The sequence below is a fragment of the Orcinus orca genome, chromosome 1 (assembly GCF_937001465.1).
Source record: "Orcinus orca chromosome 1, mOrcOrc1.1, whole genome shotgun sequence".
Taxonomy (NCBI): Eukaryota; Metazoa; Chordata; class Mammalia; order Artiodactyla; family Delphinidae; genus Orcinus; species Orcinus orca.
Window position 1 is genome coordinate 176,056,042 of NC_064559.1, and position 15,432 is coordinate 176,071,473.

A 15,432-nucleotide genomic window follows, 5' to 3' on the forward strand; every position below is an offset into this window, starting at 1 on the left:
GGAATTGGGGGCAGAACCCATTAAGCAACCACTCTGTGCCAGGCAACTTGCCCCATGAGCCCTGCAAACTAAGGTGCCTTAAAAATTGGTCCCTGGGGACTTCCCTGGTGGCGCAGTGGTTAAGAATCCGCCTGCCAATGCCGGGGACATGGGTTTGAGCCCTGGTCCGGGAAGATCCCACATGCCACGGAGCAACTAAGCCCGTGCACCCCAACTACTGAGCCTGCGCTCTAGAGCCTGCGAGCCACAACTACTGAAGCCCGCATGCCTAGAGCCCGTGCTCTGCAACAAGAGAAGCCACTGCAATGAGAAGCCCGCGCACCACAACGAAGAGTAGCCCCCGCTCACTGCAACTAGAGAAAGCCTGTGCACAGCAACAAAGACCCAACGCGGCCACACACACACACAAAAAAATCACTCACAGTTGTGGCCCTCTATTTCCTAGGCTGGGAGCCAATGACCCCTGAGGGAAGCCACAGAAGAGACGAGGACTGCCTCTCCTGCTTCCCCAAAGGTCCTCCTTCTGAATTCTCCAGCCCCCTTTTCATCAGGTAAGGAAGGAATGACCTTCCCCAAAACAAGAGCTGCACGGACATACAATAAAGGGAGAAGACCCTTTCCTCCCCTCTTGGGTAGGCAAAGAGGAGCCTGGTGTCCAAAAGCAGGGGGTGAAGCCCAGTCAAGTTAGAGCCTAGAAACCAAGAGCACCAAGCCTCTTGCCCAGGGACAGGAGTGCACCACCTCCAAAGGGACCCTACTCACCATGCAGGTCCTTGAGTTCTCCCCAATAAAGGAGTCCCTTAGCACCTGTGTCAGCTTGCTCTCGCGGAACGGGGTGTGAGCTTTGTTCTGTCCCAGGGCCCTGATGCACTCCTGGGGCACAGCAGGGGAAGCTGAGGTCCCCTCCCTCCTCTTGAGATGCCCACTCTCTCCCTCCCTCCCCCAGCAGCCCTCCAGGCCAACCCCCTCCCCTCCAGCTGGGCTCCACTACCTTCAGAGCCAGGAGACTCTTGTTGATTTCTGCGCCCTCCATGCGGGTCTGCCGGTCAGCACTGGAAGTGTCTGCACCTCGCTCGTTCCCTGCCAGATCCACCAAAGAGAACTTGCCATGCACTCTCCCTTTGGCTCGAAGAAGAATCTGGAAACAGGCGTGGGAGCGGGAAGAGCTGGAGTTGGCAAATGTCTGCCCAGAGGTCCTGTGGCAAAGGAGGACAAAGAAGGACTATGAGCTCCCAGGGTCACCAGCCACCATGGCACCCCAGGTTCCAAAGCAGTCAGTTCTCCGGTAGCAGAGGGACACAGGTCAGGACTCTAAGATGTCTTGTGTCATCCTGTCCCACTTCTGTCCTGCCCTCCCTCCAGCTCTGGGCCTAGTGGTTTACCCTTGCAGTCAAAGTACTGGATTCTGTGTGAGGGCCTTGGCCAGACCCCAGGGCCCATAGGACATGGGGAAGCATGAGTTGCCTCTGCTGAAGGGCACACAGGGAAGGAGGGGCTGTCATGAACCACTTGCTGCAACTCAAGGGCCCTGGGGTGGGCAGCCCTCTCCCTGGGCCTCTATAAGCTGCCCAGCATCCACTGCACCACGCCTAGGGCCCTGGTAGTGCACTTCCCTACCTCTATACAGGAAGGGAGCTGTGGCCCCATCACTTCCAGCCTAGAGCACATCCAGAGCTCCTGTCTCCCACCACAGAGGGAGGGAACAGCAAGGAGAAACCCAGAGAAGCCAGGAAGCATGCCTTTGGGTAAAAGCCGGGGAATAAAGCCTGCCTTGGTCAGATTCAAGATACTTTGACTCGACCCTGATAAGTCTCGTCCTGGGTCATCGGCCCCATTGAGACCACTTAAGGCAGAGGCCTTCAGAGCCCGCACCAAGCCAGGGAAAGAGGTGCTCTATAGAAACCGCAAAGGACTCAGCGCTAGTCTGTTACCTGACCTGGCATTAGAAGGTGGCCCCTTCCCCTGGCCGGGACTCTGACCTGCAGGCACTGCCTATGTCGATCATCTTGATGACGTCATCAGCACAGCTCACCACGTGCTCCTGCAGCCCCACCACCTGCACCTGCTGCTTGCCATCCTCTAGCACACGCAGCTTGGCCTTCTTGTTGAGCAGGTCGAACAGCTGTGTCAGGCAGGGGAACAAGGCCAAGGCCATCAGGCGCCGGGCACCCCACTGACTCCTCCCTCCTTCAGGGCCGGTCCCAGCTTAGACAAGGGCTGGCAGCAGGAAAGGCAGGAGAGGCTGAGCTGGGTTATGCCAGACTAGCAGCGGACAGTCCACTTGGGAGCTGAATCAGACTGCCTCAGTTTGATGCGACCCTGCTACTTTACTAGCTATGTGAACCTGGACAAGTACTTAACCATCTAGCCTCGTTTCTCATCTGTACAATAGTGACAGTGACAGTAATACTTCCTAGTAGGATTGTGGTGATGAGCTGAGACAAGTAAAGTGCTTAGAATAGTGCTTAGCACCTAGTAACATCTTAATAAGCAACCCTAGCTATTATTATTATCTAGACCCCACTTGGGGAAGATGACTCTGCAAAAGCATAGAGGTAGAAAGATACATAGACATCTATAGAGAGAACACGAGTGTGAGAATGGGGAAGAAGAGAGTTATGAGGGAGGTGTGTGGAGGGAGGACAGGGCACACACAGGCAAACCTCCCATCTGAGAGGTGGCCCTGAGGCATATTTCTGCCATACTTGTTGAGCGTGGGTACCATCCCACCATCGGATGAAAGCTCCCACACGTTTGGGCGAAGTGGCCCAGAGGCTTGACAACCCACAGGTTGTTTGGCTTCTACAATTTCTAGCCAACCTCAAGGTTTCTGAAACTTCAGGGGCCCCAACAGCATAAACAAAGGGCTCCCTGCCAGCTACCTTCCCATTATAGATCTCGAAGAATGTCACATAGACTTCCAGGCCCAGGTTCCGGTATCGGGGCTGATTCTTCAGGAGGAAGACGTCCCGGGCTGTGGGGAGAGAGGCTGGATTAAGTAAGCAACCTGCCCTTCTGTGCCCAACCCCACTGTGGCAGAACACACTACTTACAGGCCATCGCATAGATCCCTTTCGATGCGTTCTGGGCTTTCCCACAGAGGTCTCCACCCATCGTCTGCAAAGGGAGGGGGCAGAAGACCGTGGTAAAGGGCCCTTGGCCTAGGCCAGGGCACTACTGGCTCCACCACCACAGTGGGCCACACCAAAGCTGGGAGGGGAGGCTGGACCTACTAAGGCCCCTCCTTGAACCTGGCACAGCAAAGTCATCTGGAGATGGGGCATCTGCACTGAGGGGATTTTCTGCAACAAACTCATTGTCCTCCTTTTCAGAGACCCAGAATTCCGCTATGGGTAGGCTTGCTCTCTGCCAGGCCTGAATACTCACATGAGTCTTACCACTTCCTGTCTGGCCGTATGCAAAACAGGTTGCTTTTCCCCCTTCAAAGATTGTCTGTACAAGTGGCCTTGCTGTGAACCTAGGAGAAAGGATGGGGAAGAGTGTACATCTCTCCTCAAATGTGCTCCCTGGAACATGGAGCACAAAGCAGGACTCCTGGAGGCCTCCTTCCAAGCATGAGCACACCTCTCACACAAAGTGGTCCCACCTGACCCCATCCCCACTTATAAATTTGAAATTCTCCTAGCCACCTGGGGAGAGCTGGACCGACCTGCCAGGAGCAGGCTGATGGTCCACACTCTAACTGAGCACCTCCTCTACCCTGGAGACACAAGGTGAAAGCTTGAGCTTAGCAGCCGACTTCCAGCATAAGATATGCTACAAAGATCAAAGAAACCATCTAAAGTAGGAACCTAAACTATTTTAGGCTTTGTGGGCCTAAAATAGGTCTCTTCCATATATATACATACATACATACATAAATATACATATATATTTAATGATTCTTTAAAAACACAAAATCCATTCTTAATTTGAGAGCCATATAAGAAGGGATTGCAAGCCAAATTTGGTCCATGGACTATCGTTTATCAACCTCTGGTCTAGAGCAGTGCTGTCCGATAGTAGCCACTGCCACACATGGCTATTGAGCACTGGAAATGTGGCTAGTGTAACTGAAGAACCGAATTTTTTTTGGCCACACCGCATGGCTTGCGGGATCTTAGTTCCCCAACCAGGGATCGAACCCAAGCCCCCTGCAGTGGAAGCACAGATTCTTAACCAGTGGAGTGCCAGGGAAGTTCCTGAAGAACTGAATTTTTAACTTTATTTAAACAGTCGCATGAGGCTAGTGGGTGCTGTATTGGACAGAGTAGTTGCAGAGTTTGCTGAGTCTGCTAAGCCCAGTGGGAAATGGGTGGCTGCACAGGACATAGGAAGAACCCCTAGGGCTTGCCCAGCCCAGCTTCAAAGAGTGCAATGGGTAATACCTCACTTCTGTCCACTCAAGTGCGGGCCACTAAAGCTGAAAAACGGGATGGGACAGCCCCAACAGGGCCTTCCAGGTGCTGGGAGCCAGAGCCAGCTCTGTGTCATGGCCCATCCAAAGAAAACACAAGAGGAAGCCAGGAAGGGCTTCAGGGTCAGCATGTCTGTGAGCGTGAGTGTTACCACAATGTCCCTCATTGGAAAGAGTAAAGTGTCAGGGGGAAGGAGGAGAAACAAAGAGGCAAGGGACTAACCTGTAGACGACTTCATTTGAAGCTGTTTCATCAAATGCGAAGTCAAAGCAGAATGCTTGGTTCTCCAGGTACTTTGTTAAATCCACTTTTAACTTGGGCTCATGTACCAAGAGGACACTCTTGCTAGGAACGGAAATCACATCAATTTCTTTCTTGGCCAATTCTGCAGAAGGACAGTATTTCAGGGGATGCTCCCTGGACACGGGGGAACCCACAGTCAGTCCAAAGCCTCATTCTGACTGAATAGGGCTTACCTTGTTTATTCAGCGGTCGTTTCCTAACACAAACACATATCCTGTGCTCTTCAATCTTCGAGGATGAGAAAAGACAACCAAGAGCAAAAGGTCAGAGCAATACTGAAAGAAAGCTTGTCCACAACCCGTCCAGTTCTAATCCCAAGTTTGGCTCAGGCAAGGGCCAAGATCTAACACTGGAACCCACTATGCCCATAGTTACTCTGGAGCGTAAGAAGGCAGCTCTGAATTTTCTTCCCAGTTTCCTCACTCTGCTGCCTATAGGAGGGTTCAGCATACTTTCATGATTAGTAGTAAGAATCTAGCCAACCTACTGAAGCAGGGAGGATGGGGGTGTGGGAGTTGATAAAGATCAGACTCTCCTATCCAGGCCTCACTAGCTCCAGCCCACCAAAGGGTATTAAAAAACCCCTTGAGGGTGAGTGAAGATTCCTGCACGCTCTCATTGCTTTAAGAGATGATTCTGTCTCTCACTTGTACGCCTACTCGGGAAAAGAATCTGAAAAGGAATCGTGTGTGTGTGTGTGTGTATTTACATATATATGTAGAGAGAGAGAGACTCAATCACTGTGCTGTACACCTGAAACCAACACGATGTTGAAATCAACTATGTTAAAAAAAAAAAATTGTACACCTACTCAGGAAGGAGAGGTAGAAACCCTTTGGGATTACTTACAGGATCAGTCACAGTAAGTGGATGACATTCCAAAGTAGCCCGAAATTCTTTAATCATCCGGGAAAATTCCCAGTTTGGAAAGCTGTTGTCATACTCCTGTTTGGGATAGGAGTGAAGAAAGACTGACTGCCAAGATGTTAAGTGCTCTCAGGCCTCAGTGCTAGGAACAGCAAAAACAGCTCTTCATATGCACACAGCCCTGCAGGGCTGACAAGCCCCCACACGATCTCACTGCCCCCAACTCTGGCTCTGGGCAGAGAACCCAGGAACAAAGTCTTGGGAACAAAGATTGGCAGGGGGCCTAGGCATGCACCAACCACTCTAGGAACTGGGGCAAGAGCCACTGTCCCACATCTTAGGAGACCAGCAGGCTGGGATTCCCCTGTGCCATTAACCCAACTAAAGGGAAATAATCCAAACTGGAACTCTACTGTGGCACCCCTGCATACACGCAACTAGGAAGTCGGGGGAGGCAGGCAACTGTGCCCAGCAGCCCACTGGACACTGAACTGTGTGATGTGCGTGCCCATTGGACAATCAGCAGCAAACATTCCTCATCTGAGGGCCTTCAGAAGAATATCTGAATTATTTGTTCTCTGAATCCTGATGAGAAACTAGTTAAACTTCTTGGATATCAGAACTGGAGCCTCAGAAATGCTGGGGCCAAACTGTTATCTCTGTGGCAGACAAGGTTTCAGTTAAGGATGCCTGTCCAAAAACCTTTGCCCTTGCTTCCCAAGAAAGGTACCTGAGCTCGTTTTATTCTCATTTCAGAGTTCTGGGCTCTTTTCTCTTCTCGCTTGTTCTTCATTTTTTCCATTTCCTTCACAATACAAGATTTCCTCCGAACTAGGGGGAGAAAAAAAAAGGAAGCCCTTTCTTTTACCTGTCTAGGCCAGCCTGTTCTTCTCTGGCTGTTGTGTTGAGTCCTGGGCCTTTCCCAGGACTAGGCCTTCTCTAGACCCTTGCTCTTATGTCACCATATGCATGGAGAGGAAGCAACAGCTATGACTCTTGGGATGGCCAAGCCCACAAGAGACTTGCTAATGTGGGCACTCCAGGTCTAACCCAAGCTCTCTCTATGCCTCTGTGGCATCTTCTCAAAAACCAGAAGAGGTGAGATCATCCCTGCTTGGTCTTGGTGGGCACTCTGGGCTGTTCTTTGGGTGTTGGCCAAGACTTTAGCTGTGATAGCACCTCAACTACATCAGAGGGCTCCTGCCACCTGGCAGTGACAGGGTCACCTCTTGTGAAAGATTGATTCCGTGGCCACAGGGAAACACGACCCCATGTGACAAACATGGTTTGAATTCAGGTGCCAAGGCAAGCCAGGTGTGGGACAGGCTGTAACTACCTATCCTGCACTAGGAGCAGGGCAGCAAACAGCTCAGCGTGTCTACCTGAGTTCACAGGGTTTGCAGAAGAGCTGCCTTGGACGGAGGAATGGACTTGCTCTTCCACCTCCTCGCTGACCATCGTCAATGGTATCTCAGCCACTGCAGGGCAGGAGGGCCTAGGGGGGCCGGCTGTGGGGGAACAAGAGTCATTGGAGAAGCAGGCAGGCATACGGCAGCCATGCTCATCTGAGCCCTAGCGGGTCATAGGCCAGGAGGAAGGCTACCGACTGCCAGCTCAGCAAGGGCTCAGGCTCCTACCGTGTGAGCAAAGCTCAGGCTTTTTCCTGCATCTCGGCCCACACCTTGAACCCAAGAAGTCCCTCCACAGGGGCTGACTCCTGGGGTCAAGAAATCTTAAAGAGGGTGGTCGGGGCAAAAAAAAAAAAAAAAAATCTTAAAGAGTGTGTGAGTAGCTCAGTGTGGGTTTCACCATGAAGGGAAAAGCCTTTAAAGGCCTGAACTCTTCAGGCTTGACCAAGCATGGGTTCTCAGGCCAGGCCAGGCCAGGCCTTTCTACTCATTTAGGAGAAATTTCTGACTTCAGAACCCAGGTGGTTAACAGGAGCAAGGACTGAAACCCAGGAATAATGGGAAACTGAACAACAACCAACCATATATTTTTTTAAATAAATTTATTTATTTTTATTTTATTTATTTTATTTTTGGCTGCGTTGGGTCTTCGTTGCTGCGTGCAGGCTTTTCTCTGGTTGCGGCGAGCAGGGATTACTCTTCTTTGCGGTGTGCGAGCTTCTCATTGCGGTGGCTTCTCTTGTTGTGGAGCACAGGCTCTAGGCACGCAGGCTTCAGTAGTTGTGGCTCACGGGCTTAGTTGCTCCGCGGCATGTGGGGTCTTCCAGGGCCAGGGATCAAACCCGTGTCCCCTGCGTTGGCAGGTGGATTCTTAACCACTGCGCCACCAGGGAAGCCCCAACCAACCATATTGATTCAACCCAGAAAGGTACAACCCATGGTGACTCACTACTTCCCATACCTGGTCGTGACCCTTTTGTTTGCCTTCACTTTATTAGAGCTGAATTTGATACACATTAAATGTAATGATTACAAAAATCACCTACTTTATTTACTAATAACTAGTAAAGTTGACAATTAAAAATGTTTGGGACTACCCTCTACCCTGCTGGTGCAGTGGTTAAGAATCCACCTGCCAATGCAGGCGACACGGGTTCAATCCCTGGTCAGGAAGATCCCACATGTTGCGGAGCAACTAAAGCCCGTGCACCACAACTACTGAGCCTGCGCTCTAGAGCCTGTGAGCCACAACTACTGAAGCCCGCGAGCCACAACTACTGAGCCTGCGAGCCACAACTACTGAAGCCAGCGCTCCTAGAGCCCGTGCTCCAAAACAAGAGAAGCCACCACAGTGAGAAGCTTGCGCACCGCAACGAAGAGTAACCCCCACTTGCTGCAACTAGAGAAAGCCTGCGCGCAGCAACAAAGACCCAGTGCAGCCAAAAATAAATTAAAAGAAAAAGTTTTAAAAACTCCATTTATATAAAGTCAAAAAAAAGAGAAAAAGTTAATTTATGCGATCTGAAGTCAGGACGTAGGTACCCTTGGGGGCTTAGGAACTGGGAGGGGGCCTGAGGGGGACTTTTGGGGGTGCTGGTAATGCTCTGTTTGATCTGGGTGTCAGTTACATGAGTGTGTTCACTTTGTGAACTATGTAGTCAACGATAGGTTTACTCTTCTGTATATATATTACGTTTAAATAAAGTTTAAAAAGTAAAGTGAGATGATTTCCAGACAAGGGAGCAGTGGGGCAGGAGCAGAACAATACAAAAGCCAGAGAGTGTAGGAATCCTAGGATATTCTAGAACAGGTTCAGGGCGATGTGTGAGGACCACTCCAGGGCCTCAGACAGGGAGAACAGATTCATTACTCACTGGGAACTGAAAACTGCTTGCGGGAACTTGCAGATGCAGGCAGTTCCACCTCCATATCATTCTCCTGAGTGGTGATGCGAACCTCTGGGACAGTGGACATGCGAGTGGAGCGGCCTCGGAGACCTGAAGGACCAAGGGCAGAAGCCGATCAGTGCAGCATGATCAGGAGAGCCAACAGGCATAATAGAGGGGCCGTCGGGGGTAACCCTCCAAGATTCTATACAGGAAAGGAGCCCACCAACTCCCCATTCCTTCCACCCAAGGAAAGGAAAAATTAGAAAGGCCAAGTACTAGTGACCCCAAAACTAATTTGTTACGTTCTGCAATCTGAGAGCTCCTGAGGGCTCCCACAAGAGCATCTGTCTTGAGTAAATGGAGGGACCTACAGACAATCTGAAATCATTTCTGGAGACATAGACCTAATCCCTGAAAAAAAGCATTCTTAACCTTAGCAACAGCACCTACCATCCTACAATCTTCCCATACCGCGAAACATCATGAGGTAAGTATCAGTATTCCCAACTAATGGAAGATGGCATTAAGGCACAGAAAAATTAAGCAACTTGCCCAATGCCACTCAACTAGTAAGCGTCAGAACCGGGATGTGAACCCAAGACTGCCAGATTCCAGTCTGGGCTTTTTCCACTGCTCCAAGATATTTTACAGAGCCAGGCCTGGGCCACATCTTTAGAAACCATGGGATCAGCTACATGAATTTTCTGGAATCTTAAAAGAATGCTTAACTGAGAGAAACAATTGAGTTATACTTTAATTCTTGCCAATTTCTACCCATCTATATAGTTTCTCTCCCTAAGAAAGAAATAATGCACCTATAAATAAAAGAAGTAGTGAATTTGGAAATAAAACACTGGTGTCATATAAGTAAATATCAACTTGTACTGAATTTGAGTTTCCTAAATTTGGGCTGATCTGATGGCTCTATATAATCCCTATTTTTCATAAAGAGCGTGAATTATTATAATTTTCCTATTTCTCAAAAGATCTATAATCTTGTGTTTCACTTCTACTGTTCAATATCATGCACATTCATTAAGGTTTTTTTCCATTAAAAGGAGCGGTGGCAGTATCCTTTCGTGTCATGCACGTGGAGTGGGATGGCTGCCACCCCCATCTCTCTTGCAGGCCCTTACGGTGGTATAGCCTGCAAGAGAGGGCCAGCAACACACCAGTCATGCCCAGCTGAAGCTCAAAACTGCACCACCTTTCACCTTGGGCTCCCGGGAACCTGAAGCTCCAGGCATGTCGTTTCTGGGCCCAAGGTGGCTATGTTATGTCAAGGCAGTGATACCCCCTGGACTGGGACAGGCTGTGAGGTATAGCTGGTTCTGGGTTATAAGCTGGATTATTTGGGCAGTTTGTGCCTATAGCCACTGTCACAGATGACTGTAGTCAAAGTAGGTTTATGCTGACTCCTTCTGCAGAGAAAGCCCAACCTTCTGTTGGAGTTCGAGGCATTGCTATTATCTGTCCAATCTCACCCCACCCCCAGATCACCACAGCACTGGCAACTCTACTTCTAAATGGCCCTGACCTAGCTTTTCTCACAGCCTGCCCACCACCTCACTCCAAGGCATGTTGTTCCCCCAAGGAGAGAAAATAAGCCCACAATGGCTGATTACTGCTCTGGATTCCACAGGCCAGTCAGCAAATTTCCCAAATGCACCAAGTCCCTGAGAGGTTGGCCTAAGTAAGAGCTGTAGGTTGAACTGTTGAATTCTTTCTCTTCTTTTCTTTTTTTAAAACTGCTTTAGAGGTATGATTGACATATAAAAAGCTGTAGATATTTAATGTGTACAATTTGATGGGTTTGGAGGTAGGTATACACCCATGAAACCATTATCACAATCAATGCGATAAACCTACTCATCACCTCCAAAAGTTTCCTCCTGCTCCCTTTGTTTTGTATTTTGTTTTTTCCTTTTGTGGTAAGAACACTTAACGTAAGATCTACCCTCACAGTAAATTTCTAAGTATACAATACAGTATTATTAATCATAGGCCCTATGTTGTACATTAAATCTCCAGAACTTCTTTATCTTGCATAACTGAAACTCTGTACCCTTTGACCAACACCTCTCCATTTCTTCCTCCCTGTAGGTTAGATTCTTCCTCACTGAGGAAGATGCTTGGAAGACAGGGCAGGACTCAGCCCACACAAAAGCCACCTGCTAAACTGGAGCAATGAGTCTACTTCACAGCTTCCTGAGCTCCAAGAACATCATTCCTGGCACAAACCCCATGACAGTGAACCAGTAGAAATCCATTTACCTTCCTTTGGAGCGGGAATTTTGGAGCTGACTGATCTGCGCTTTTGTTTCTGAAAAACAAAACAAACCACCACAATATATGGCTCTTATCAATTCTCAAGGGCCTATCCTGGGCCCATGTGCTGTGCTAAAGAACTAAGCAGCCCCAGAAAACAAACCAGCAAAGAGCCAACAAGCCAAATGGGGCACTGGCTGCAGTCAGGTGACAGGCACCTACCTGAACCGTTACATTCTCCTGCAGGGGCAGATTGTCCTTTGGGTGTAAAGGAAGAAGCTGTAAGATTTCTGGGTTTATTGCAGCCACATCATCAAAATCAATCTGCAAGGAGCAAGTAAAAGCTTCTGTGAACAACATAGCTTGTTCAATCCAATTGCATCTCTGCAGTCAAGGCTACCCCTAGATTCAGACTTTATAAACTTTAAGTTCCACCAAGTACTAATAGCTATAAACAAATATTTATTCCCTAGTCGTGTTTTACCATCTAGATGGATATTGCTTTCTGATTCCAAGCCAATGGTAGCTGTCAGTGATGAGAATGAGGTGAAGAGGAAGGCAGACAGGCAGGCAAACAGTCAGGAAGTCCACAGCAGATCTAGGCCACTCGGCTCCCCTACTGCTCTGTGGGGCAGTGGGGTCCTACTGGGCACAGCCCCCTGAGCACCCCTTGCTGCCTGACACCAAGGAGGAAACAAGTTCTAACTGCCCACTGATAGTCAAATGGAGGGCCCTTCAGGATCTTATGGGCAGGGACCAGTTCCTGAGAACTGCTACCTAATCCTAAATCTACCTACATTTTCTACTGGGTCCAGAAACTTCAGGCCCAGAAACTTCTTCCCCAGTCTTAGTGTCCTGCTCAGGCCTTCCCTACTTCCTGCTCATGCCTGCAATAAGGTCACAATTCTAGGTTTACATCACCAGAGTCCTGAAACCCTCTGGGGACAACTCAAACTTCACCAGCATACTTCACAGCAGGTTCAAACACACCTAAATAGTACCAACTTGATTATTTCTGTTTCAAAATGTGAAAGAGCTGAAGCATGTACTCATGCTTCACCTCCTACATATGCAACCTTTATGTATTAATCAGCTATTCAAACACTTATTAGGCATGAGTAAAGCTGTAGGGGGAAGGTATTCAAAAATGAATTAAGACATGTATCGCCCTTGCTTTCAGTGAGCTCATATGCTAGTGGGAGACAGAAGCCATGTGCACAAAGGGCTAGAAACCAAAGCAGCATGGGATAGACGAGGAGGACAGAACCACCAAATGCAAAAGCTGGCGAGTACTTCAGTAGCCAGGCTTCTATCCACTTTTCTTGGACAGCTACAGACCCTTACCCTCCCCCACTCCCCCGATTCCAATCCCTAAACTACGGAGAGCATAAACAACACAGGAGACCAAAGTTCTGACATTAACTGATCCTCACTTTGATGATTCAGGAGGAAGGAATAAGAGTGAGAGTGTGAAGGCAGCGAGACACTAGGCAGGATCATAGAGTGGGGAACTGCCCCATTTGCCCTGGCACTACTTTGGAAGGAGTGTGTAGTATAAAGAAAAAAAGTTGATTGGGATCAGATCTTGAAAAGGCTTTAATTCCTCACTAAGAAGTTTGGACTTTATTCCAAAGGCAATATTTAAGCTGGAGTGAGACCCAATAAGAGCTGTATTTCTAAACGAACAACAAAAACAAAAACAAGTCACACGGAACTGCTAATAGATGGTTGAAAGGAATTTTAGGACCTCTTGATTCAAGGACAGATAATGTAAAGAATTCAGTTCTTCTATTTCTCAGATATACCACCTAAATATATGCATACCTACCATAAGGCACGATACTAAGCAAGCCCTTTACATGTGTTATCTGTTAAGCTCCACAAAAGAGGGTCCAGGTCTGTCTTATTCACTTCTGTATCCCCAGTACCAAACACACTGGCTGGCATTTTGGAACCAGTACAAATGGATTTGTTGAATAAGTCCTCAAAACAACCCAAAATAAGTAAATATTATCATCCTCATTTTAGAAATGAGGAAGTTGAATTTTTAAGAGGGACAGAAATGTGCCTGAGAACACATTAAGTAGCGGCAGAGCCAGACTCTAGAATCCAGGTTTTCATACTCTTAGCTTGGTGACCTCTTCACCACACCACAATGCCTCTAAAACATAAATATCTTAGGCACATCCCTCCTCTTCTCAAAATCCTTCCAAGGCTCCTACTGCCTACAGAATAAAATCTTAAACAACTTACTGCCAGAGACAAAGACCCTCTAGTTTCCTTTGTTAGCCTTTTTGCTGCTGCCAAGCATCCTTGGCCTTCCTCAATGCCCGGAGCCAGCTTCTTTACCAGTCCCCATGAGGGCCATCTCACTGTTTCTGTTAAGCTTTCTGGCCCCCACAAGCCCAGCTCATCCTCAGTGAGTTTCCACCTCTGAGCTGCTCTAGCATTATTCATCTGTAGTTGCCTTCTATTATTTGGTGTTTCAGAAACATACTTTTGTCTCCCCAACTAGATTATCAATTTTGCTCCCCAAATCAATATCATAGGTAGTGTGCACTCAGAGCTAGCTTGGGTGAGCAAGGTTTTAGAATTCTGTGCAGTTTACTTTCTAGAAACACAACAGAAACTGTTGATTGCTTCAATTTAGAACAGGCCTGCCTAAATAAAATCCCAATGCATTCAAAGAGGACCATATTTAAGATTAGGGAGGACAAGTCGACATCAAAAACAAGGCTGACACAAGTTCTATTTCCACACACATCTTTTAGGTAGGAAGGTGTTAAATGTGGTACAGGCATACTCATAGAACCTACCTCTTTGCCCTTTGTGGCTCCTCCTTCTGTCCATTCCACCGAAACGCAGGATTTCTCCAAGTTCACAGTCCTTACATTGGCACTGTGAATTAAGCCTATAGTATGAAAAGATCAGAGTTACCCATCTTTTTCACTTTTAGGATCCCACAGAGACTCTTAATGTAGAGTTGGCCTGAAGGAAGGGACAGTTGACTTTCTTTCTAACCCCAGGAGACAAACCTCCTGGCACTTCACCCTTGGAATATCCCACAGTGAGGTAGGCAAGGAACAGTTCTTAAAACTGAGCTGCAGAGGATAAGGACTCATCCCTACTCAAAAGAGAGCCTACTGTGGGGTGAAGGTATGTTTGGGCAGGGGAATCACTCTAGTGCTTAGGTGAGCAGTTCCTCAACACAGCACTGAGGCTCTAGCGCCCTCAGGTTTCCCTATCTCATTCCTGACCTTTACGTCAGACCATTCTAGTGATATGGGTATTAGACCTGCCAGAGGTGAGGTAGCTGCTCAACTAAAAAAGAGAGGGCAGGATTGCAAGCTCCTGAAGAGCAGGGATCTCGTCTGTCTCGTTACCCTGAATCCCAGTATCTGACATACTGCAAGTGCACAGCGTTTATGGGAGAACAGAGGGGCCAGAAAGCCGAGGTCCCTGCAAGAGCAGGGCAGTTGCAGGGGCGAACTTTGGAGGGGAAATGAATCCAGCAACCCTGACGTCCCAGAGAGGTCCAGTGACACAAAGGAGCTCCGCTCATTCCTGGAGGACGGGGAGGAGACCCACCGCCAGTGCAGAGGCCCCTGGCCCTGGTAGAGAAGACTGACTGCCAGTGCGGAGACCTAGACCTGGGGGGTGGAGGGGAATCCCCAATAGTGATTCAGGGCCTGCTGTTTGGGGAGGGGAGGTAATCTCTGCCGTCTCAGCCCACGGGTCCCCTTGGCCTCGGGACCCCGCCCCTCACCATTACTGCGTTGTATCTTGATGGCGAGACCGGGAAACAGGCGAGCCTGAAGAAGCGACGAGTCCATGGGTAGGCAGGAGCTCCGGGAAGAGAAACGCGAAATGCCAGAAAACCACCACTCCACCAACACTGCGAAGTCTTAACGCCGCGTAAACCGCCGAAGTTTAAATCCCGCGCGCCGGCGTCCCTAAACGTCATCACGCTGTCGCCGGCCTCTCTTCCGCCAATCAGCGGCGCCCTGCGGAGCCTGTTGGGATACGTAGTCTCCGGGGCGGGGGTGGCGCCTTCCGGGGCATGGGACCGCCCACTCGTCAGACCACAGCGGAGAACGCGGGGCGTGTAGAGAGATTCGGGAGCCGTCGCGGCCGGAGGGGACAGATTACAGGCATTCAGAGGGTTGCAGTACTGCTGGGGTTCCCTAAACTGAGAAACCTCAAGATGGTGTCTCAGAGGGAGGGCTCACGGGTCCTACAGTCATGGGTTCGAATCCGAACTTCTTCAGTTGCCTGCTC

General features: G+C 49.1%; 1 protein-coding gene and 1 long non-coding RNA gene across 5 annotated transcripts in view; one reads left to right on the forward strand and one right to left on the reverse strand.

Moving 5' to 3' along the window:
- Nucleotides 1-11,177, forward strand: part of LOC117200121 (uncharacterized) — a 25,054-nt gene extending 13,877 nt beyond the window's left edge. Inside the window, exons 2-3 of one of the 2 annotated variants that reach the window (XR_004481549.2) lie at nucleotides 446-551; nucleotides 947-1,081. This is a non-coding gene — a long non-coding RNA (uncharacterized LOC117200121). Of the gene's footprint in view, nucleotides 1-445; nucleotides 552-946; nucleotides 1,082-10,989 lie in introns of those variants that run through there. The other variant, XR_007471468.1, reaches the window with a different exon arrangement.
- Nucleotides 1-15,105, reverse strand: part of KIF2C (kinesin family member 2C) — an 18,302-nt gene extending 3,197 nt beyond the window's left edge. The window contains exons 1-16 of one of the 3 annotated variants that reach the window (XM_004266301.4): nucleotides 14,921-15,105; nucleotides 13,971-14,065; nucleotides 11,377-11,478; nucleotides 11,161-11,209; nucleotides 8,872-8,994; nucleotides 6,971-7,096; nucleotides 6,319-6,419; nucleotides 5,571-5,666; nucleotides 4,895-4,949; nucleotides 4,641-4,803; nucleotides 3,388-3,478; nucleotides 3,054-3,117; nucleotides 2,883-2,974; nucleotides 1,980-2,122; nucleotides 992-1,196; nucleotides 763-873 (exon numbers count right to left, since the gene is read on the reverse strand). In XM_004266301.4, coding sequence (XP_004266349.1) covers nucleotides 763-873; nucleotides 992-1,196; nucleotides 1,980-2,122; nucleotides 2,883-2,974; nucleotides 3,054-3,117; nucleotides 3,388-3,478; nucleotides 4,641-4,803; nucleotides 4,895-4,949; nucleotides 5,571-5,666; nucleotides 6,319-6,419; nucleotides 6,971-7,096; nucleotides 8,872-8,994; nucleotides 11,161-11,209; nucleotides 11,377-11,478; nucleotides 13,971-14,065; nucleotides 14,921-14,987 — 1,683 coding nt within the window. In that variant the 5' untranslated portion in view covers nucleotides 14,988-15,105. Of the gene's footprint in view, nucleotides 1-762; nucleotides 874-991; nucleotides 1,197-1,979; nucleotides 2,123-2,882; nucleotides 2,975-3,053; nucleotides 3,118-3,387; nucleotides 3,479-4,640; nucleotides 4,804-4,894; nucleotides 4,950-5,570; nucleotides 5,667-6,318; nucleotides 6,420-6,970; nucleotides 7,097-8,871; nucleotides 8,995-11,160; nucleotides 11,210-11,376; nucleotides 11,479-13,970; nucleotides 14,066-14,920 lie in introns of those variants that run through there. The other 2 variants (XM_004266302.4, XM_033421862.2) reach the window with 2 other exon arrangements.
- Between the last annotated feature and the right edge of the window lie 327 nt (nucleotides 15,106-15,432).